The sequence below is a fragment of the Buteo buteo genome, chromosome 15 (genome assembly GCF_964188355.1).
Source record: "Buteo buteo chromosome 15, bButBut1.hap1.1, whole genome shotgun sequence".
NCBI lineage: Eukaryota > Metazoa > Chordata > Aves > Accipitriformes > Accipitridae > Buteo > Buteo buteo.
In genome coordinates, this window is record NC_134185.1 from 7,517,566 (window position 1) to 7,542,680 (window position 25,115).

Below are 25,115 nucleotides of genomic sequence, written 5' to 3' on the forward strand. Positions count from 1 at the left end.
ATGCATTTTGCAGTCCACTGTTGTTCAAGATACTAAAATGGCTATCCAGCATATTTGGCTTTTTGTAGTTTCTACTGTTGACTTTTACTAACGCATCAGATTACTAATACTTCACCCAGGTAAAAGAAAAGAGATTGGTGCCCTGTAGACCTTATGAAAATAATTAAATTTGCATGTGGACATCTGTTCATCCCTCTTAAGATGTCATTTCTTTTCTTATTATGCTGATAAGCATAGATTGTAACATATTTCAAATTGTAAATGATTAAAGATGCTGCAAAATAGTTCTCTGGGTAAACATAGGATTATTTTTTATTCCATATGACTGCTGATGCTACTGGTAACAAAGGAAATAATGGCTGCATAGAATAATCAGTGGATCTGCATTTTGTATCTGATAGAGACCTAGTTTGGAGATAAAGACTTGTGAAAACATAAATCTCTCCCCTGAAAGACAGAGTGAAAGAATCAGTCAAGACTCGGTATATGTCGGAAGAGTGCCATACACCTTTGATGTGTATACCTGCTTTTCCTGCATATGTCATCCCCTATTACAAATTATATTTTAAGGTGCATATATGTCAGACGGAACTGGAAAATGACAAATGGTTCATGCATTTTCTCTCTTCCCTCTCATACTGTCATAAAATGATAGCGCTAAGGAGAAAGGAGTTTGGAAGGATTCTTACAGAGCTAGAAGCAGCGAGGCTTTGGTTGCACTTAGGTGCCTGGCAAAATTGAGGATGACATGTAATCAGAAAACCTCAGGTGTGTTTGGGAATAGAAGCAGCAAATATCGATTACATGAGGAGGACTCTGTATTACTGTCAACTAGAGAATTATTACTCTTAAAATTGGTGAATCGTCTTGTTCATGGAAACATAATACTGGAAAAGGAAAAATGCTTAATTACAGAAATCAGAATGTATCATACCTCAACAAGTAAATAAGTAATATTCCTGGAAATCTTCTTGTTTCAAATCTTGCACAAAAGCCAGGCTTAAAAAAATCCAAAATAACATGATTATAAATTAAAAAGACCTATTTGAATTCTTGGTACAGGAAAAAAAAAAGTGCAATGAAACCTTATCTGGGTTGATGCTGCTCTTACTTCCTTATTCTCAGTGTTAATTCTGTTCTTTTCCTATTGCTTTCTTTACAGCTCAGTTAATCCTTTTGCATGCTTGAAAGCAGGATGTGAATAAGGAAGAAGCATCTGATTTCTGTGGCATATGTGGTATACCTGGTAGTCTGGAAGACCATTTGATTATTACTTAATCTGTGTCTCCAAATAGGTAGTTTTAATGCTTCTGTTAACTTCCTTTCTTCATGGAGCATTCTTCCTTACTGATAGTGATTTGCAAAACAGAATGATGTTACAGCAAATTAAGCACCACTTCCTTAATGCTTTTGGATATTGGAGTTGTCTATGTGAATTATCATACATACCATATGTGCTCTTAAAAGTTCAATTTACAGGCAAGGTAACATTTTGTTACAGATTTATCTTCTGATTTTCTTTTTTCTTTTAGAGAATTGTTTAAAGTCTTCATTACAGTGTACTTTTATCACAGCTTCACTGAATGCTTTTCGGTATACAGTATAAATGCACCGTTCCTGTGTCAATGGCTTTGCAGTTTATTTGCTGTTTTAGTATTTCATATCTTCATGAAATGGAAAAGGGAAGAGTTGTAGCCCTACAATTTCTAAATAGAAATTATTGATATAATGGATTTTTGTTTGGAAGAGTAATTACAGTTGATAATTAAAACTGTCTTTAAATAAAAACCTACTTAAATATAGTAAAATCTAAATGGAAACTATGGAATGATAGTGGATACTAATGAACTCATCGCTTCATCTTTCTTTCAAAACATTTTTTTCATTTTACAGGACACATTAATATCTTTGGATTTCTTAGCTTCACACGCACTTGCCTGCCTCTAAACACGTGAGAGAGTCCTGTACATAATGACTTAGAACATCAGCTTGCCCCATTGGGACCTCATTTATTGGTTTGGGTTTTTTTGCTGAAAATACCTTTGAAGCTGTGTTTATCTACCTATAGAGCTTATGCATAACCATCACTACTTTAAATCACAGTACCAGGAAGATTAACTGATGTTTGTTCAGTGCTTTCTAAAATGTTAAAGTGCTTTTAAAAACTCATTATGTAGCTCACTGTGAGACATTATAACCACTAAGCACGTGCACAGTGGCATATCTTTTGCAGTATGCTGTGGTATGCCATCAAGTGTAGAAAAACTGCTTCTGTTCTTTGCATGTTCTTCTTTGATAAGCAGTGTTTTTCCTTATGAACTGCTGTGAATGCCACCACATCCAGAAGGAGCTGCTGTCCCAAATTTGGCTCTGAAACAAGCAGAGCTTGTGTTGCTAGGATTTGACTGATGTATAAGTTATTAATAGAGTAGGTTTATGTCTGGGATGAAAGGGTTGGCTACCTGGAGTTTCTTTTGTAGCTAAGGTTGGAATTATGATTTGCATGGCTGAGACATGGTAGGTTAAATCTGGCTTTGTAGCTTACCTTAAACATAGTCTAGATTTTGGGTGACAGCTGGTTAAGGCTTGATCTGGCAGGGCAGCAAACTGCTATCAATACTGTGCCCAGAGGAGGAGGCAAATTTCAGGACTGGTGTAAGCAGCAACTCCTGTTCATTGTTAGATTGACAGCATTTCTGGTATAGATTTAATATAGGGAGATAGGATGTGATGAGCTAAAGCTGAACATGCTTACAGAAGGTATCACAGAGCTAGATTTAGGGCTGTCGTGCTGAGAGCTTAGGAGCCTGGGGTTTCAATTTTAGGTAGACACTGATGATGTAGCCTTCTCAATCCGCAACTAATTTGGTGGAGGTAGTGTATTGGTGGGCCTGAGTAAGTGTAAGAATGAGAATTGAGCTTATTAATGCCTTTGGGACTCATAGGGGTTTTGGAGATACAGGAATGGGATGCTGGGCTAGGTTTGTGGTGAGAGAGAAAGGGAGCAGCAGCTGAGTGTGTTTAGATCTGTGTGTTAGTGACATGAGTTGCTGGACTGGTGTTAAGGTAGAGAGCAAGGCTTGGATGGCCAGGATTTGTGGAGCAAAGAATGCTTTGCTAAAATTGGAGGTATTGCAGAAAGAGAAGCTGAAATATGCTTGGGCAGGATATGATTTATATAGCTTGATTAGATTTAGGATTAAGACGTTGCTGCTTGCAGTCTTGGACTTGGATGAAATACAGGCAACCAGATACCTTTGCTGGGCTGAACCACAACTGTAAAGCACGTGTGCGCACATTTACAGTCACAGAATAATCTATGGCAGCACAATCTGTATCGCGTATCTTCTAGAATGATTTATTTCCTGCTGAAGTATGTATGTGAAATGCATGTAGCACTAACATTACAGAATTAAAACTAGTTTTAGGAAATAATGTTCTTGAATCCACTCCAGTTTAACTTCCTATTATATAAGAATAAATTATTTTCACTTGATTCCAGTAACAGTTCACATGGGGAGAAAAAATTGAGTCAAATGCATAGAGCAAGAAGATGGGGAAAATAGAAGAAAATTGTGTATGTTTGTATTTCTCCTTTTTTGTAAACAATGGCATCCCAGGTTGCACGATTACGCTGCAGCCTTTGAAGATTTAGCTTGCATGTTTTGAATTTCCTGGCATCTGTCAATCCCTGAATTGAGTTGGCAAAACACAATTAAACCTCTAGGTGTATTGTCTTGAAACAAGATAATTTTGGCTCTATTTCATCCTTATAATTAATTCTTTCATTAAAAGTTACTCCTAGTCTCTCCTGAGTTTTCAGAGAATTAAACTTCTAGCTGAAGTTGCTGGTTTAAAGAACTCTGTTTCGTGTAGCCTTATCATTTAATCAAAGCTCTTTTACTAAGCCTAGCTACTACATTTAATAGAGAATACTATAGGGAATTGTGTATGATAAATATGAGAGTGTGGTAATAGACGGAGATACAAATCTGAGTAGTAGTTCTGCCTATAGGAATAAATTATAAACAGAGCTTAGTTTAGGCTATTCGGTTACTCATTTTGAGTTCTTCTGACCCAATTTGATTATGTGAACTGTATTTCAGTCCTGTTGACTAACTTAAACAGAGTGAATTCATCAAATGATCATAGAATTGCAGAATGGATAAGGTTGGAAACGACCTCTGGAGATGATTTAGTACAACCCTCCTGCTCAAAGCAGGCTCCACTGGAGCAGGTTGTTCAGGGCTGTGTCTAACCGAGTTTTGAATTTTTCCAAGGATGGAGACTACACAGCCTCTCTGGGCAGCCTGTTCCAGTGTTGATCACCTTTATCATAGAACAAATTATTTCTTATGTTTAAGTGGAATTTCCTGTATTTCAGTTTTTGCCCATTGACTTCTGTCCTGTCACTGGATACCACTGAGGAGAGTCTGGCTCTGTCTTCCTTATCCCCCACACCACCAGGTATTTATACACATTGATGAGATCCCCCCTGAGCCTTCTTTTGTCCAGGCAAAACAGTTCCAGTTCTTTCAGCCTCTCCTTGTACGTTCTTGTCCCTTCATTATTTTTGTGACTCTTCAGTGGTCCCACTCCAGTATATCCAGGTCTCCTTCGTGCTGAGGAGATGTGCAGAACTGGACCCAGCAACCCAGGTGTGTCTCACCAGTGCTGAGCAGATGGGAGGGATCACTTCCCTCAGCTTGCTGGAAACACTTCCCCTCATGCAGCCCAGGACACAGTTTGCCACCTTTGCCACAAGAAGTCAGCTTTGACTCATGTTCAACTTGTCTGCCAGGGCACCCAGGTTCTTCTCGGCCAAGCTGCTTTGCAGCTGTCAACCACCAGCCTGTACTGTGCATGGGGTTATTCCTCTTCAGGGATAAGATTTTGTACTTCCCTTTGTGGCAACTCAGGATTCCTCTTGGCCAGTTGCTCCAGCCTGTTGAGGTCCCTCTGAATGGTAGCACAACCCTCTGTTGTGTCCATCACTCCTCCTGCTTTTGTATCATCTCCAAACTTGCTGAGTTTGGAGATGTTATGAGTCCCATTGCCGAGGTTGTTCATGAAGATGTTAAACAGTACTGGTGCCAGTGTCAGAAAGAGTGTAATCAACATGGTGGTTCCTTCACTGTGATTAACCTCGCTTCTGTGTCCATCCAGGTATCTTGAATTCTCATTGCCTAGTCATTTCTGTCTGATACCATCGTATTACTGCTAGATCATTGATGTTATCACACCTTCCTTCCAGTTGCCTAAATCCCATAACAGTTATCTTCCTTTTACTTCTGTCAGCCCTGGTTACACACCAATCCTTGTCTGTCTGTCACAGACTCCAGAGTAGCAAGGAGGAGGTAGCACCATAAGTTTGGGGCTAAAGAGGGCAAGAAGCTTTAAAGCTTGAAAACTCTTTCTCATTAAAAATAAGAGTAATTCTAGATATTCACTTAAGATTTTTCTCAAAAGTAAATGGCATATGATTCCATTTGGTATTTCCAAAATGGATAGCAAAATTAGACTAGTGAGTTGCGCTTCTGTCAGATAAATGCTGTGTGGTTGAAAGATGTTATTGTACCACCCGCTGAAAACAGAATAAATTTTCAGGTATAATGTGAAAAGAATACTTTTCTCTCTCAGTAACAAGACAAAAGAAACAACTCTTACACAACAAAATTCACCCGCACTGTAGATCAGGTAAATTATAGTGTTTTCTATCATAAGAGCTTGTTTTCATTTTGTAAATTTTGGCAGATGTTAAGCATTCAGGCTGAAACTTTTTTCTGTAGATGTCTGCCTCAGGCCATTTTTGTATGTGCTTTTTCCTTTATTTTTGTTTCTGTGAGTGCATGTGTACAAGTTTAAAAAGGAAGGCATAAGTGTCCACAGCTTTCACAGAAGTCAGTAGGAGCTTTGTTTTGAATTCATGCAGTTCTGTGTAATGTCAGGCATTGTAAAATCATGTCCTAGTCAGCCGAGATCGGCAGCTGCCTTGAGTATTTAAAAGATTCTTTCGTAAAAAGATGAAAGCCTTACCTCTCTCTCTAAAAGCAGCTGTGAAGTTAAAGTAATATTTGTGGCATGTGTGGCATTATAGCAATGATTGTCATTTTAAAAAAAAGTATTAATTCTGTATTCAGAACAGAGACTGAATGCTACATATTTTATGCCCATGCATATAATAAGGACAGAAAAAGTACTGAGTAGTATTTCTTCTAATTCCATCCTCTATAGTAACAGAAGTAAGTACCCTTGCAAAAAAGAAAAAAAAAAACCCACAACCAAACAGTAAGTGATTACATAGTTAAAACTGAAGGCATAAGAGAGTCAAATTAGGCTTGCCATGTCGTTGTATTAATTTAAAGTTGCCTTTCCTAGTAAAAAGCAGGTAGCTAGTAGTACATTAAGAAACTATATAAAATAAATGAGAGAATTAATTCGCAATATTTAAGAACATAGTCTGAATCATAGACCTTCATTTTCTCAACGTTTCATGATTCTGTTAATGAATCCTTTGACCAACCTTTGGAATATGTCCTGCTAGTTCATTCTACACGGTGGTTGCTCAAGAATCATTCGGCTCTACTTAGCTTAGAGGAAGGTATGCTTTGATTAGTGTCTGAGTTTAATGAATTAGCAGTTTATACCTACATTCTGTCTGTAACACAGGAGCTGATTCCAGTTTGTGCTTTTTTAAGATACAGTTTTCCATGGTCACAGATTCTTGAAATTAATTAATTATCATTGTCTGTTTCTCTGAGTGTAGATACCGCTGTACAATAGTAAAGGAAGTTAACTTTGAGAGAAAGTATAAAGTTGCTGAGACTTTCCTTATGCATGATTTAAGACTAATGAAAAGGAAGAGGGTTTCTGCTCCCATAGTGGTTTTAGAAAAGGTATATAGAGATTAAACTGCTGACAGAATTCTCTTTTTTATATGATACTATTGTGTTATTTGCTATACGGCATTACTAGTCACCTTTAAAGTGTTACTTTTGCAATTATGGAAGACTTAGCAATATTTTGCTCAAAACTCATCTATTTTCCATAGATACTGTTGCTAAGTAGGCCAAACGGTACAAGGTGCGGTTGTAATAGTCTTCCAGGACATGAAAAGTTGCTATAGAAGGAGTAGTCCTGACTTCTGAAGTGAACAAGAATAAATGTACTTGGTGATTAAGGTTAGCTATCAAACTTCTCACACTGAAGGTCTTCAAGTATGTTCCTGATGAGCATCTTTTGGGGGTGACCGAAGTATACTTGAACCTGTCTGAGGGTGAGGATTGGAACTAGAACACATGAGGACCCTTTCAGCCATAAATCTGAACTCTGCACTCCAATTTATGTATTATGGTAACATTGATAATTATGGTCAAAATTTGAATCAGTTGCAACGGAGGGGGAAGGAGGCAAAACTCCAGTGCAGATTTCCTCTGCACTGAGTTTTAGAAGAAATTGAAGTACTATTCTAATTAAATGTGTTGATGCTAGTTTTGGGGGAATTGGTATAATGAGGATTTAATAATTAATCCCGGTAGGTCAAGAAAGAGGTTTTACAGAAAATTTACAAAATTTTACTCATTTTAGAAAATTACTAACACGTCCTACAATCAGGATTTCAAAGTGCAGGAGGTTAGAACTCTCTTCTTCAGGCAGTAATAAAAATTCAGGATGTAGATTAGATGTGTCCTGGCAGAGATTTTAAACAGGTGATTTTTGCACAGAAGGGACTGGTTTGCGTCAGAGGAAGCCTCTTGGGGTTTTCATATTTGGAGTCCTGTGAATTCTGTATTTCTCAGGCGATTACTTTTGATGTCCCCGCTTATATTCAGTATTCGCTGTAACACCTGTGTATAATATATTTTATCTATAAAGACTGAGAAAACGGTAATTTTAAGAGAGGTCTTGGAAACTGGGAGAACAATGTAGCTGAAGACTGGCCTGCACCATTGATCGAAACCTTATAGATTTGTGCTCAGTTACATTGGTGCTATATGTACATATAAGGGTCTGAATAATGAGTAGCTTACAGCTGTGTTCACTTGAATAGCTTTTCAAATAATATGTACTGTTCTGGGTTGTTTTATGCTAATGACAAAATTAATTATATTCAAGAGCCTTTTTGCTCATTTTTAAATATTTCTATTTATCATAAGAGCTGTTCTTCAAAATGTATTTTAGCATACATTTCAATTTCAGAATATACTTCTTAACTTCCTTGCAAACAATTTTAAATGCATTTGAAAGTTAAATTATATTATCGATGCATGGATTCTGAGGTCAGAGGGAGTCATTTAGTCCAAACTCCTTTCTATACAGGTGATAGATTTTTCCAGAAGCTGAATTTAAGAATGTGTTATCAATACATCTAATCTGAAAACTGTTATTGATTCTGTTAATTTTTTACAATTATTATTCTCCTTATTCTTTAATAATAGCTTATGAGTTTTGGCTTTCTCTGTCTGAATTTTATTTCCTAGAATTAAGTAATAGTTCAAAAAAACCCCAAACAACAAAACCCTGATCAAGAGTGATAGAATATGCTGAAATAGTATAACAGCTGCATAAAGTTATATAGTGCTGTATATAAAGTTATATAGTAAGCTAGATAAATTATGAATGAAGCATAAGCAATTGTCCAAACAATTAGTTTTATGTTGAATCAACTTGAATCAATATTACTAACTAAATATTGATTTGTTTTGTTATTTATTATGTATTTGTTAAAATATTTATTTGAGGAAGAAATCCAGCTGGTGGAAACAAAATTTTTACTAGAACTTATTTGAAAGAAGCGTTACAAATGCTTAGAATACTCCAACATTTTCAATATCAGTTAAGATAGTTGGGAAAGATCCAGTCCTGGCTATGTTGTGGTCTAATTGCGTTCTGCATGCTGCTAGTCCTGTTAATTCAAAAGTTAAAGACCAGATCCAGAGCCTGTTGAAATCACTAGAGGACTGTATTTTTCAGTCAAATTACATTAAATGTTTGGTTTTATAATATGATAGCATTATACAGTTGTGGAGTTCGGGTACTTTTAAGAGTACTTATTTAAAACACAAATTCATATTCTGTTCATGTGAGTATAATTGTTTCCTTTTACCTAGGGATTTATAATTTTTTCTTATACTTCACATAACCCTTACTTTGTGTCAGTAATTTTTATTATGACCCTTTGTAAGCTATGATTTCATCATTTTTTGTTATTTATGAAACATAAACTCTTAAATAATCCTACCTGCACTTACCAGTGATGTCTGCCTTGGTTGCCTCCCCTACCTGATGCTCTGAAACAGGATTCTCTATATCTGTCTCCTTATTCACAGAGCGTACCACATGTAGCAAACTTGAAGTACTCTATTTGCATTTTCAAACTTAGCAGCCACTTCTGTTATGATTCCTGTAAGAAAGCAACAGTTACAGTAATACATGTTCAGTAACAAATGCAAATGACTGGTTTAAAGAGAGAAGAACAAAGCTTAATAGTGTAAGTTGTCTGTACTTTTGGGATTGTTTTCATGTCATCCATACTTTCTTATTCCTCTTGTTCAGTTTTAAATTGCAGCGTAAGATATTCAAAGAAGAAATTGAGTGGAGATTTTGAGGGGTTATCAGGATACAAAAAATAAGGTATTTGAGGTTACTCCAGCAATTTCATCTTATTTTTTCGTAACAGTGTTGGAATGGGGAAGAAATTTTATATTTTTAATGCAAACACCCAAAAGATGTAGCCAAAATAAGTTGTACTAAACATAGCAAAGATGAAAAATGCGTAGCATAGTTGCCATGGCAAAGCTTTTTCTTCTTTCTGGTGACAGGCAAAGCAACTGAGAGGACTCTTGCTTCTCCATATGACCTTGGTGTACCCCATCAGTCTCAGGTCCCATGGGACAGCACCCCAGAGAGCTTGCCGCCAAGCCTGCAAGCAGCAGTTCTCCCTGTAGAGCCAAAGGACCATTTGCTCACTCAGCATCTTGGCACATCTTTTGTCATCCTGAGGTGCTTCCTGATTGATTCTCCTGCCTGAAAAGTGAGGGAAGAGGAACCAAAGGAGGGCATTTTAAATATCCTTGCTGGCAGCCTTAAAGACACTTTACTGTCACTGTTGCAGGTGTGAGAAATTCTGTCAGAATTGCAGATAGCATACAACATTGCTTTTAACTCCACATACAACACCACCACCACCCCACCCCCCAGAAGACCTCAATTTCTCATTTGTTGCATTGTCTTTAAAGAAGCATTCTTCATGTCTGCTTCTTTCTTCTAATAAGCAGTGTAATATTAGGAAAGAAGATGACTTTTTTTCTCCTCTATCAGTATCTGTGTACAGATCTGAATTCACTGAGAGCAACTCAGGGTGGTTTTTGTGTGCAGAAGTGATGGCTCCCAATGAATTTCTGCACATGCAGGAGCTGGTATAACATAAACATGGCAAATTCTATTGTAATCTGTGCACAAGGCACTGGTATTTTTTTAATTGCATTTGACTCAGCAGGAGACTGATTTCTCGAATTTCATTCACAAAGATGAGATGCCTGTAGTCATTTGATCAGTGATATCTTATTTGTAAAATACCAGCCTGTTCTAAGTTTCAAATTCCAAAGAAGACTGAAAAAAACCCCCATATCTAAAGGTAAGAATCTAAAAGACTGACTTATTTTTAAGGAACCTGTTTCCTTCAGTAGGAAGTTTAAGAGAGTCAGGATTTGCAGTCAGATGCGTCATGTGAAACAGCAAGATTTTCAGGAATTTTTAGCTATCAATGTAGTTAAAAAAGTAGGTTGACAGTGCAGTCTGTGGATTTTTTTATAATTATATTGAAATTGAGTCGTATTGATTTAATTGCCGTTGTGGTAAATTAAGGGTCTGCAGGAGCAGCAATGAACAATTCTCTTATCAGATTATAACTGTTTATATCATTGGCAAATGAAATTTTTTTGTTTGTTTTGTTTTGTTTCCAGAAGCCTCAATAGTTAAGTGTAAAAGCATTGCATCTCAAAAACAAACTCTCATATAGGCATCCAGTTGCAGTTGGCATATTTCTAACAAGACCTTCAGGGCTTTGTTGCTGTAGGGAAATAGTAGCAATTAATGTGAAATCTAGTAAGTGCATGTCTGTCTGCTAAGTTAATAAATAAAACATAGACGGGTTTTATTAGCTGCCAATTGTATCCAGCAACATAGGCAGTGAACTGTGATACATAAAATAAATTGGCATCTTACAAATACTATTTGAGAAATAATTATAGTCCCTGAAGTGATTAGCCATAATAATAAATTTTACTTTTCCACTTCTTCATGCTATTGCAAAATTAATTAACTATAGAAAAGTAAACTACGATTTTGTGATTTAATCAAATATCTGTTAGTGCCAGGATCTTTCTGGGGTAAAAGAAGGGTCTGCTTCCTTTGATACTCCTTGTTTGCAGTCCAAACCATGAAATATTATGTTTGTATTGAACATAACACTTTTTGCACAGAAACTTTGTATTTTTGTAATACTCAACATGAACATAGGGGACAGAACTGTGCTCCAGTTAATTCAAAACTGTATGAGCATAAAGGAAATTCTTTAGCAGACAGGCCCCACTGCCTTTTTGGCAAATGCAATATCCTGTTGAAATAGATCTTCCAAGCAGTGATCTAAGGCTTAATATATACTTATGTTTGATATTTTAATGTGGGTCTTGACATATGTTCATTGTGAGAAATATTACAAAGGTGCTCTGGAAAGAACTTGAGAGCATCTCTTAATAAAGTGTTAGGCTGTGGCAGATGATGTTTCATATCCCCACTTTTTCAGTTCTGTCCACAATATCATATGGAACAGAAATGTCCTTTTCTTCTTCCGCTTCAGAAGTGGAGGAGAAACCACTCTTGAGTATTTCTGGTTTTTTGTGCATCTAATTTATAATTTTCCTACTTACATTTAATAGGATAAATTTTGTTTTTATCTGTGGTTTTACTTTTATTCCTAACATGCTTTAAAGTTCTTATTTCGGGGTTTTGGGTTTTGGTGTTGGTTTTTTTTTTTAACTCTACTACTTATTGATATTCTGTGATACCTTTAACGTCTCTCATCAGTTACTAGCATTATAAATTTTTACTTTACCTTCAGTGCCTTTAATTGCCTCCTCTTCTGTTCCCTCCGTATAGATTATTTAATGTTTTATCAGTGCTCTCACATTTTCTTTTAATGGGTTCATTTTTACATCAGCATACTTTGTAATGTTGATACTTGGAAAATTCAGCTGACATACTGGCAGCTTAGAAGGAAAAATAGTGACTTCCATAGTTTGTCACCTTTAAGATAAAGCTATATATATATGTTTCTGCAAGATGATTAAATTCATTTTGGGGGAAAAAAGATGTGATTTTTTTCCTTGAACTTTCAGATCAAGCAGTGTGGTTATTGTGGTCCCTTCTAGATTTAAAATTGAAGGTTGTGTAAAAACACCGTACTACATTATTTAAAACTTTCAGATACATGATTACCAAGAACTTGGAACTATTTTTAAAAAGAGGCAGAATTACTACTCTGCTTTTGTCAACGTTTCTTTGCTCTAAGTATTTTAAGTCAAAATATTTGTTCTGAAAAATTTGAGCTTGTTTATTTAGTTTGTTTTTACATGCTCTTCCCTTCAAGGGCAGTTGTGCTATAGAAATGCCACTGAGTGGATATGAATTTGGAATTAGGAAGGGTAAAGTAACTGTCATAAGATGTGAGAACAACAGCAGCAAAAAGAAAAACCTTTGAGAATTGATTTCTAAGTAAGCAAAGCAGCAGCAAAGGAGGACTTTTTTGTTTTCTTTTTATGGACTGTGTAGAATTTCAGCCTTCTGCAGTCTGATACACACATACAAAATAGAAATAATAAGGCCTGTCACAAACTTAAGGAAATGCTACACATATTAGACAAACAAGGACTGTCTAGTTATAAATTCTAAAATGACTGTTTTCTTATCATCTTACTGTTGCTTCTGGTTCTTAACGTGTGTGCCTGCTGGTAGCTAATATTTGAGACTGAGCAATAGATGTGATTTTCTAGCTAGGGTGTACTTCTCAGAGTGAGCTAGTGAGTCACCGTCACTGTCCGTTTGGCTTCTTGCTGTCAGCCAGGTTTTGCTGCCTTTCTCACAGCTTTTTGCAACTCTGTCAACTTTGCACTTTTAACAGTTGTTCCTTGTCATTTCACTGCACGATTTGCTCTAAGGCTGTTGATTTTCCTAGTTTCAGAACTTCTCAGTTTTGTTTGGCTATGTTTAAAGCTAAACTTTAAAGCTAAACTCATGGTTTCACATCAAAACTACCTTTAAGTATTACCATTATGCTAATCTTCTTACGGGTCATTCATATTTCTATTGCATTTACTCCTCTTTCCTTTTATTTACTTACACACACGGTTAACATCCAGAGTTGCTTCTGAAAATAGACTATCAAATTTGCATTAGTCTTTTAAGCAGCTGTGTCAGTATGTTCTAATGGTGTTACTGTCGTGCTGCATCTTCCTAAAGCAATTCAGAGCCCAGTTGTCTGTAGTGAATACTGCAGCTACTTGAATTAGTTAACTTTTTCAAAAACAAGGACAAAGAAATACTTTCAGACTTGCACAAAGTCAAAATAAACCTAAAAAAATGTACCTATATTCTTGCAAAATTATTCCCACCAGTCAGTGACTGCCTTCTCAAAGGCTCATAATATAAATGCAAGGGGAGCATTGCAAACGAACAAGTAATTGACTGCTATTCAAAACTGCTTACAAACATGAATATTATAATAACCAGTAGAATGGCAATTACAGTCTGTGTGGAATGTTAATGTGCTACTTTGCATGAAGTAGGCCTTTGTTATGAGTTCGTTTTATAGGTGAGCCAGTGTAGATTGTTTTCAATATGAAATATGACATGCAGTGGTATTAATAAAATCTTGTTGCACATATTGCCATCTCTTAATATGCAATTAAGCACAGTTTTAAATTGTAAGATAAATCATACTGCATGCAAGAGCAGCAAATTAAAAACCACTCTGAGTATTTTGTCATTATTCTTTCATCAGTTAGTGTAGCAAGGTGGTGCTAGCTATTGTGGGTCTAAATTCTGATGATTGCAGTTAGTGTTATTTTTACTCATAACTGTAATGAATGATTATTTTGTTTAACCCTTAAGAGTGAGTTCTTTAAATTTAATTTCATGTCATTTATCAACTACAGAAAATAGGTTCTTAGCTATTATTTCCATGCAGAGCAACTGTTCTAAAATATTATTCGGATTTGAGATAAACTGGTAAAGATACAGATGATGAGTTGTAGCAGACCTGGTCATGTGATAATGTCCTCTTAGAAAATATGTAATGGAATAGAAAGGGTTTGGATAAAACCAACAGATTTAGAGACTTGCAGTCATCTATTCTGAGAGAAAGAAAGATTGTGATTTAAAGAGGAAACAAATGAGGATTACAACAGCAGTATAGAAACCAGTATATGATGTAAAGAAGAAAAACTGAGTCGTTCTTTGCCCTTTATCATTATGGAAGAACAAGATGGCATTGAAATTTGAAGGTTAAAAAAACTTGCATCTGAGAAAAGACACACCTTTGTTCAAAGGTAATATCTAGTATATTTTCTTTCCTGATCTTCAGATCCTGTGTGAGAACTTTCTAGCTGCTTCCTCTGTGTGGATATTCCATGAAAATTCTTGTCATATGAGCTAGTTCTCTGTAATCTTTTTTTTTTTCCTCTGCTTTACCTTTTGTCTTTGGACTATTGATATCACTTCAGATGTGTTTCTCTCTAAGGCAGTAATTTTCAGCCAATACTTTGTACTTTGCTGTGGATCTACATCTAATGAATCCTAAAGGGTGAGTAAGAAGAGTAGATTCAGGAAGTACTGTGCTTCTAACCTTTATCTTGTTCTCGGAAAATGCCATTAGAACATGCTGCAGTTTATACAAGTAGTCCCAAATGTCCTAAAGAATTCAAAAATTGAAACTGCTCCTTGAAAACCCTCACTTAGCATTTCTGTATGTTTCCAAAGCTGTAATGGGGCAGCCCCTGGAAAATGGGGCACCAGGTGGCAACCATGGGAAGACCAGATATGAGTGGAATAACTGTTCCCTTGTCACAGTAGTCTCCCACCTTCAAATGATGGTTGCTTTTAGGAACAATGTATGCAGATTACTTCCATAAAAATATTTTGAGCATTACCCACCTGATCTGTTAAGCTTTTTTTTTGGTACAAATGTGGTGAGAAAGAGCATTGGTTCAGGAGGAATGTTCTGTTGACTATCTGACTCTCCCTATTGTTAGAGTCTAATAAGTAGAAATTTGCTAGAAGTCGCTTATAGCATAACATCTGTGAACCTTAATTTTGATAGGATTTGATTTTGTTTCTTCTCTCCTCTTTTAATGATTCAATCTGTGATGATTTTCTGTCATATTTTTGTTAATGTATTTCCTGCAGTCATCTGAAATCATTTTGAAGAGCTAGGTGGCCTGTGTATTTAGTATGATTTGTTAATATGATCTTTTAATATCTTTCACAGTGGTTTTAATCCTGCCTGATAAATTAACCAACTATGTTAAATTGCATTAAATTTACAGCATTATATCTGTTTAACATAGCAAAGAGAAAAGGGGAATGCTATTGTGTTACTAAAGGCACTCAAATAAGCATTGCTACTTTCTTGTATGTATTCCCTACTGGTAATTATTAAATAGAATTAGGTGACTGTAAATAGCCTTGTCCATAAAATGAAGTAGCAGGTATTTTGAATTATGACATCTGGTCCACAGTTAGGAAGATGCTTTATTTCTTGTTCCAGACCATTTAATTTAAAAAAAAAATATATCTGTCTCAAACTGAAGCTTACCTATCGTTTTGAAAGGCTAGTCATCATATGAAATGTTGGAGTTTTTCTAATCTTTTCAGGACAAATTTTTAATAAATATCATGCTATATCTAACATTGCATTCTGATTGCACAGTAAACCTGACATTAGCATTGCATTTCACCTACTGTGTGCTCATTTAGTAATTGGCGAGTATTCTGGCACCTGCAGAAAGAACAGGATCATCTCTGAGAATGTTCTGAATATCGGTTACCTTAATTCTGCTAGTACGATGCTATTTGTTGTTTTACACAAAAGGTCATGTGCTGTCTTAATGGTGGTAAGGATTAGGGACTGATTTTTGTAATCTTGAAACTGTATTAAGCTCTGAAGTGGGTTAGGTAAGTACCATATTGTAATTGCTTTTTTAAATTCTACTTCGGAAAAACAAAAACAGCCTTATGAGATGAAAAGCGTGTTCAAAAGCTTCTTTTCAAAAATGAATGAGTTATGATTAAGTACTGATAAGCATGTATCTTGCATTACTGTCAGGATTGTGTTTGTTAGAGCGAGCCACTAAAGCAAAGTGATTGCTGTTTATTTTCAGTACCTCTGTGCGTTTTCTAAAGATATGTAAACTTCGGTCTATAAATCTGAAATTAATATAGCTGTATTTTTCAGCAATCCATTGTTTTCTGATGTGATTTTAATTAATAGAGGACTTTTTATTGTTGTTGTTATTCAAAACTTAATTTTATTACCTTAGTGTCATTCTTTACCTATAAAAATGTTATATGTATGATGTTTACTTTCAGGCCTTGCTTAGATTACTAGCATTGCTGTATACTTTATGACATTTCCTGTAGGATGAGAATGTAATTTCTTATGTCAACAAACAGCATCTATTACTTTGATGATACGGTTATTGCATATGGTACTCCTACACTTGCTTGTGGTAAATGAAAGAAAGGCACATCAGACAATGAAGTGATGTTATGGATGTGTTACCTCTCACCTGTTTGCCAAAACCAGAAGCTTGATAGGTGTAAGGCTGACCCAGGGAATTGAGTGGAAATCTTGAAGGACAGACAAATCTGCCTGTGAACAGAACACAGTTCTGTCTGGGAAGGCCCGTTCAAACATCAGCTGCAACCAAAGCACCGTACGGTTTCTGGTCAGGAGGAGCTTCCTTACCACTTTTAAGAACACTGGAAGAAAGAATATGAAAGCTGTTTCTGTCCTATTCCTTGCTTTTCTTACGGACAGTAGCTACTAAATGGGGAAACGGATGGGTTGACAGCTTATATTCTTCCTGCTTTTTTAGCTTGTTTTTCTGATATGTTAGAATAACTTTGATATGATACTTGACCTTCTAGTTATAAAACCTGGATGCTTATGTGCTAGGACCCATACTATGATAGAAACTTTCACAATCTTTATTTCAGATTCTTTTCTGAAAAAAACTAATAAGAACCCAACATATTTCATGCTTCAGATGTGAAGAATTGATTTTTATTTTTTTCATTCTAGAATAGATTTCAAAACTAACATATATGACAGAAGTGACAATTCAAGTTTATGCCTTGTAGATTGGAGTAAAATAGGTTTATAAATTCCCAGTATCCCGAGAAGGTTCATACATTAATCTTTTTGGTTGTTCTCTCTAAATGAGATTTCTTAGTGGCTCCTATTTTAGCTTTCTTTAACAGGATAATGGGGATTAGAATTTACTTTTTAAAGCTTTCTGGGTCTTCGTTATGTTATTTGCAAAGCAATTGTTATGATTCTTACTCCAAAATGGAAGCTTGAATGCTCTACTGCTGGTATATATCATTTCTTACAATATGTTGTGGAAATCATATTACTAGATAAGAATAATACTGCTTAAGATGGCTTGGGAGTTTCTTGTAATTCAGTGTGTCATATTAAGGGCTAGTAACAGATGACCCTGCTAAATGATACGTGGAAGAGGCATGATGCATAGATGTCTTGGGGATAAGCATCTTCCACTTGGGTGATAGAATTTGAAGTGCTTGTTCTCTTTGCTATCAAAACTATTTTCCAGGGTATGCCAAATTATTGTGTCTGGGCAGACATCATTTTGGCAAGATTCTTACTGTTGCTTCTGAAAACTCTCTAGCATGCAGCTGGCTGGGACATCGAAAGTGTTGTTCACAATATGTTGCTCAGGACTGTTGTCACTGCACATGCTGTAGATTCATTTGTTCCAAGAGTTTAGCTGATGGTCCCTCCTCTGGAATTTAACTTTCAGAAATGTTAGTAATTCCTTGACCCTTTCTGGAGGCATGTTTGGTCTTGATCTGTAAGCAGAATTGTTGAATCTTAGGGAGCCACTTGAGAAGAAAGTGATAGCATGAATAAAGACGCCACAACTAGAATTTCAGATCCCATTGAATAAAAGATCAAAATACTTTGAAAGTTTGGGGCAGGGGGGAGTTGATATAAATTTAAATAAGGAATTGTAGGTGATGTGAATTTTGCTTTAGATACTGAAAGAGGGTGTAAATCAGTTTGAACTTTCTTGGCAGGTGAATATTGACGTGGTTAATAAGGATTATGATTACTGGGAGGGATGTTAGGGAAATATGCATTTCAAATCACAAAACAAAAAGCAATTAAAGAGAAATGCTAATCAGCTAAAAACTGAATCCCAAGTCATGGCAATTTGTAATGTAATTACCTTTTATTCAAATACAGTAGTATTAAAATCAGAACAAAAAGATTTCTAGTAAAGTCTTTCATGCGTACCTGTCTTAAATGTTGTAGAGATGCTTATCAGCATGTTATTTAAACACTAAACAGCAATTAGAGATAACCTCTTTTATCCTACTGTATGCTTTCTTATACCATGGATATTGTTGGGTTTGTAAATTTTAATGATCCACATAGAGGTTACTTACATGCTTGTGGAACATCCAGTTAAAGGACTTCCTGTGTTGTTTTGAAGTAAAATACCTATTACCCAAACATACATGCCACACTCTGAAAAATGTTTGTCTTCTGTTTAGAACTTAAACACAGCGATGAGTAGCCTGGACAGGGATTTCTCAAAGGACAAACAAAGGGCCAAAACCAGAATTCCCTGTGAGAGTCTTCTTTGTTCATAAAATGAGACTGTATTGCCACATGAGGAAAGAATTCATTCATTCTTGAAATATATTTCCATTAACCTCTGACTCAGCCTGGATGGGTAGAGTAAAACAGTGTTGATTTTACTGAATACTTTAGTTTTGTCAGCATTGCCTTAGCAAACACAAATTTACTAAATGCTGATCACTTGTTGATCGAGTTTCCAGTCCGTAACTTCTTTCTTATTTTTCATTATGATAATTTAGAAACTTTTTTCCTAAAAAGCGATGCTGTTAAATCTCTCTCCCTTTAGGGACTTGTTTTTATAATTATATACTTGTTAGGACAACTGTAGTGTTAAAATACAGAAAACAATTTCAGAGAAGCATCCCTCCTATATGCAGGCATAGTGAGCACAGAAATATTTTTTTCATTTCTGTGGACATCAATGGCTATTGTTTAGTTTGTCACTGCCTTGTTGTTTAGTCCCAGATCCGCCTTCCTTATAGTTCTAGATGGAGCAACCCCTCCTACTTCCAGAAAGTCAAGGCAGCAAATAAAATAAATAAATAATTTTTAAAAAGAGTTGGGATAATTGACCATTAAACAGCATACCCAGTGTTGTGTATGTCTAGAAATGTGTAAATCAAGCTTAGACATTTTCTAACAGGCATGCTCCACTTCAAACAGTTTGAAGTAGTTTGGGTAAGTCCCATGTTCTGTGTTACATGGGACATCAGCTTACGCGCTCTCTGTGGCCTCCTAACCCATGAATTTTACTTTTCTTGCCAAGAATTCAGTCTGCATGTGTACCTGCCTGCACCAGCAGCCTTCTGCAAGGAAGCAAGGGGTAGTGGAACTATTTGTTGAGATGTGTTGGTTGGTAATAGACTATTTCAAGGAAGATCTATGCTCTTTGCCTGCTCCCACTTGCTCTAAAGAATTTCTAGGAACTTTGGCTCCATTTGCTTCCCTGAGGAGGGGACAGGCCATGGGGGATTTTTGCTGGAAATGGCTAGATGGGCAGATTTGGTTCTGCTCTATCCTCCGTCCTCCTTAACTACCTGAGTGATCACAGCCCAGGAGCTGGTGGTGCTGCAGTTCCTACTGCCTCTGCGTCTGTTGAAAGGCAGTATTAGCCATAATACTTCCCTTTAGAAGTTCCTGTTTATTTCAGTCTTCCCTTTATGCTTGTCTGAAAAATATGCATGTAAAAGGAGAGAAATACCAACTTTTAACACTTGATATTTCCGTGAAATTCGAAATAGAATTTCTTGGGATATAGAAGACATCTTGCTAGCATAAAAGTTATATCCCTGCTGAATAATAAAAGTTTGCCAAGAAATGGAAGTGGCAAAAGTTGCAAGAAAAAATTTACAAGAAGCAAAACTGTTAGATCATGATGGATTGAGGAGATTTGGGTGGAACACTTCTCTGCTAAAATAGCCATCTTCTAGAATTGTCAATTTTATCACTTTCTAAACAGCAGAGGTGTATAAACTGCGTCTTTCCACTTTGATTCAAATTTGTATCAGTATGTCAGTATTTTATATGGCATTATGTTGTGTATAATCATTGGTTGCAATATACATTTAAACTCAGTATCTTCATAGGACTAAAAAAGCCTGAACAGGTGTTAACTAAATTATAGGGATAGAAAAGGAGTAAAGCTTTTTTTCATTAATCAAACATAATGGTGCTTCTAGATTAATTCTAATTGTTTTAATTTTGTCAGAAATTACAGCATTTCAACATTACATTCTAAACTAAAAATAAGTTTTCCTGAGTTAGAGCTGTTTCTGGCTTATTCGAGAAAGCATACAGGTGTTGCTGAGGCTTTGTCCATAGCCTACATAAGTATCTGAGTTGCATGGAAGCAAATGCTAGTTGCCATGAACATAATCTCTTTCTTTTCATCTAACTTGTATTTGCACTGGCAGAGTATTGTCTCCATTCAGTAGGTCCTTTGCAACATAAAAGGAATAAAAGTTATTTGCCTATACTCAGAAGGTAACATTCAGTTTTTTGCATGTGAAAATTCCAGCCTCAACAGACTGCATCACTAGAAATATGAGTTGCAACTGGTAAATGGCTTAAAAATTGTAGAGCATGTCTTCAAAGCTAATATTTATTCTCCTGTTCTTGTTTATATTGCTCTTATTGAGAGTATTTGAATAGATGACATAAATGTGCATGAACCACATTCTAAGTGCAAAAATTGCACGTAGAATATCACTTGGGATATTTTCTGAATCTGGTTGAATAACCTTCAGAAATTACATCTACTGTTCTGTGAAGCTTACTTCAATTAATTCTGTGCTTTCAGATCCCTACTTTTTGTCCAAAATTTTGCAAAGACCCCAACTCTAAATCTGTCCAGTAAAAGAGCAGTGGCTTGGAATTTGATCGAGGGCCATCTGATATGTTGCTTTGCAAAGAGGAAGGATAATAAAAGCCCAGGGACCTGGAGCACAGATGGCTTTTTAGCATCCTGATTGTCATTGCTGCATACATTTTTGAGCAGTTTCCTTTAATGTATTAGTCCTGGTTTCTGTGATAGCATTTGTAAAGAAGACAGGTTAGAGAACTTCTTCCCTGCTTTCAGATTTTGTAGCAAATATGTGTGCTATTCCAGGTGATCACCGTGTCATGCAGGAGAAGCTTGGAGAATTAATTTCAGCCAAAACCTTTGACAATTCCTGCATTCTGAACTTGGTGATGTAAATATATGAATGCTGATTAGCAGGTCATCAAATCCAGCCAGCAGATCCTTGTACCCCTTGTTTCCATCTGATGTAAAGCTCAATCTTATTATTTAACTTTGAAAAGTTTTTTTGGATTGAGAAATTGTAATAAGAAAATAATTCCAAAAGTTAAATTCAAAACTGAGGTGTGTACTAAATGCATCTTACTGCTAAGAAACACATTTCCAAGTACCTGGTGAGGAAAAATTGGCAAGGACTGATCTCAGAAAAAAAAATTAGTATCCAAACCCCATATTGCACACCCGTCTGATCTGTAAAAAGAGTGATTATCTTAAAATTCTTTCTGAAAAACAGATTTAAGTGTTAAATGTAGTTAAAGTTGGTATTAATGTATTGGAATTGTAGTCTATAAGTGAGGTTTGCGTTACAGACATACCTTCTGAACTTTCTGGATGGGCCAGCTGTGTGTATGTGTGTGTACACATACATATGCCGCTACCCGCTTACACACATAGGTCTGTTATCTGTCTGCACCATTAGGTAACAGTAAAGGTATTCCTTTACAAATTCAGTGGCATAAATTTGCATTGGTAGTAATTGCATCAATTAGTGCTACAAGAGACATCTAACAAAAGAAATGGAGACGCATTTTATTCAGGTTGTTAAATGGGTTGGAAAGGTTAATAAGCCTTGAGCCAGAAAATGTTCTAGACTGATTCCCCCCCCCCCCCCCCCCCCGTTTTTGTGAAACAATATTTCAAAGTGCATTTGTCCCCTGAAAAGCAATAACCTCAAAAAAATACTTCCTCCTTGCCATCAGACTTACCCTTTCTGTTCAAAGTCAGTTCTGTGTGGCTAAAATAATTTTCCTTTAGTGCAGTAGTATTTGCAGAGGAAAGAGAATTAGTTAGGTTGTGGTTTCTATTATCCATAATCAATTAGATAGTTTACTAAGTTGCAATTAGTTGCACTTTTCAAGACCCACTGAAAGTAACACAATTGCTTAACTGCTTGGAAGAGCTTGAGGTTACAGGGATAAGTGAAGTGACATAATTTGCCTTTCTAAAACATTTTCTATTGATTCCTCATGCAAAAGGAAGATCTGAGTGAATTTACAAGGCCAACACATAAGAATCAAATGAAGGTTTTTGCTTGTAATGTTGTACTTCTAATATCCAAATTACAGGAACTGAAAGCATAGAACTTCAATTTATGTTTCTACATAGTCATTTTGCTGGGCACAATCATACTTTATCACTGTAAAGAGTTTCAGGACATGGTACATCTGAGGATCTAGTTTAGAGTGGGATGAATTACATCCTGAAAGAGTCAGTTGCCAAAACTTGGACATCTAATACCACACTAGATGCGATGCCCTAAGGTTGTACTCCTGGCTTACAGCTGCTGACTCTTCTGTAAAGCTCTACTCATCCACATGCCTTGGATACCCATGGACATCCAAAATAGCAACAGATACCTGCATTCAAGCAACTGAGTCCCATCCCCTGCTTCCATCTGTTGGCTAAAGCAGGAACCAAGGATAACTATCTCAGCCTGTTGATGCCTGTGTTGGGTCAGATGACTCCTACACTGAAAGTCTTAGGAGCAGAATTTGTAGGCCTTTAGAATCATGTATTCCCTAGAAATTCAGGAAATCATTTAATAGTCAAAACAATCACTATTTAGGCATGGTTGTCCTAGAGGCAGATGCTTGGTATTTGAAGAAACAGACTGTCTTGTAACTCTGCTTTAGAAGGAGGTTTTCCCTAGTTACTGAATTTGATTTAATTGGACTTTAAATGTATGCAAATAGTTAATATTGTCCTTTTATATTTTTTGCTGTATGTAGTGATAAGAATGTCAATATCGAATTCTTGGCAGCAGCTTTTGAACTGGAGATTTTTCGTACCCGGTTCCAGGGAGACAGAACGGGAGCATGCAAGGCTAGGGATAATATTTTTCAGTAATTAACCTAAAGTTCAAGATGTTTGGAAAACTCAGCAAAATTACTTTGCTACATTGAGGCTTTGCAGTAGGTTCGCTATGGTGTGTTAGTCTTGTCCCTGAGGTGGGAGGTTACCTGAAAGACATTACCCTAGAGAGCTTCAAACACAGATTTTAGGTTTAAGAACTACTAGCTCAGAAAGACAAAGTGAGCAGCTATGTTTTTACTTTTCAGTTCTGATCATCCATCAGGTCATTGGTAGATTTTGCTGTTAAGGAGGACACAGAATTTCATTGCAGGGAGACAAGTCCCCAAGGTTTAAGTTTTTATCTTACCAGTTGTTCCCTCTGTACAGCAGAGATTCTGAAAGCTTCAGTTTGAAATTGCAGTTTCCAAATACAGGGCAGGTAAATTTATATTAGATAAAGCTATAAGGCTTTTAATGAATTAGTAGTTTGGCCAGTGAGCTCATTTGACAAACTGACTCTTCCACTTTGTAACTGACTCAGATATGTAGTACTGGCTTGTGTATTTTCTACTGATATTGAGAATTTGGACTTTTTGTTTGCTTTCTAGAGGTGTCACTTGAATAGATGATTGTCTATATTTGAGAGTAAAAAAAAAATCTTTTTTTATTTGTTATTTTATTTCTCAGAAAAAAGAAATCCCCCCAATATCATTATATGCCTAAAACAAACAAAGCTGCTGTTGTTGTTTATCTGTAGATCATTATTGTATGTCACAGCCTCTGGATAATTAGGTAGAGAAAACCCTCTTTGACTCATGAACAGGATGTTGTGTTGACTTTTCATTTGGTAGCATGATGGAGAGTTAATTATTTGGCTGTTATCACAAAAAGGAAGACATTTCTTGGAAGTAATCCTACTGAGTGTGTAGCTGTTCTGATCATATAAATACTACTGCAAATTTTTACATTATTCCTTAAACTGTCGTCTGAGATGGTGGGCTGCAGAAGCATTTTCAGACTGTGCTTATATATCGATTTTTCTTTATTCCCAGACGCAGGCCATGTATGACATTACCCAGTATGAGAATATTTTTCCTTTGTGCATGATTCTGGAACAACTTCTTCAAAATGAGACAGAAGAAAGTAACATTTCAAGCTCAGACTATGATGGAGAAGAAAAAATCGAATTTCTGAAGAACCTTGATCGAATTATTCTTCATCTCTCAGATGAATTCCCTTTGTTTTCTTTATATTTATGGAGAGTGAGTGTTCTTTTGAACTCAGCTCAAATACAAATTGATTAAAACAAGTAGCCTACTTTTTAACAGTGCATTTGTTGTGGGATTGCATTGGAAAATTTTTGAGCCAGACAGGAAAATTGTCATTATTGGAAAACATTTACTTTAAACTACTATGCTATACAGCAGTTTCAGAGATAATGCAGTTTATTTCCAATTTTAAATATAGAAAAAAATGTTATAATCCAGGTGCTGGTTTTGAATAAATGCTGTTTCTCATAATGGAAAACAATATGTTGGTGTTTGTGTACACAACAAAGTAAGTTGTTTCAGGTGATGT

At 36.0% G+C, this 25,115-nt stretch overlaps 1 protein-coding gene across 1 annotated transcript in view; it reads left to right on the forward strand.

The window, feature by feature from the left end:
• Nucleotides 1-24,841, forward strand: part of MEI4 (meiotic double-stranded break formation protein 4) — a 67,359-nt gene extending 42,518 nt beyond the window's left edge. The window contains exon 5 of the mRNA XM_075046351.1: nt 24,590-24,841. Within this exon, the coding sequence (XP_074902452.1) occupies nt 24,590-24,841 (252 nt within the window). The remainder of the gene's footprint in view (nt 1-24,589) is intronic.
• Nucleotides 24,842-25,115: the final 274 nt, after the last annotated feature.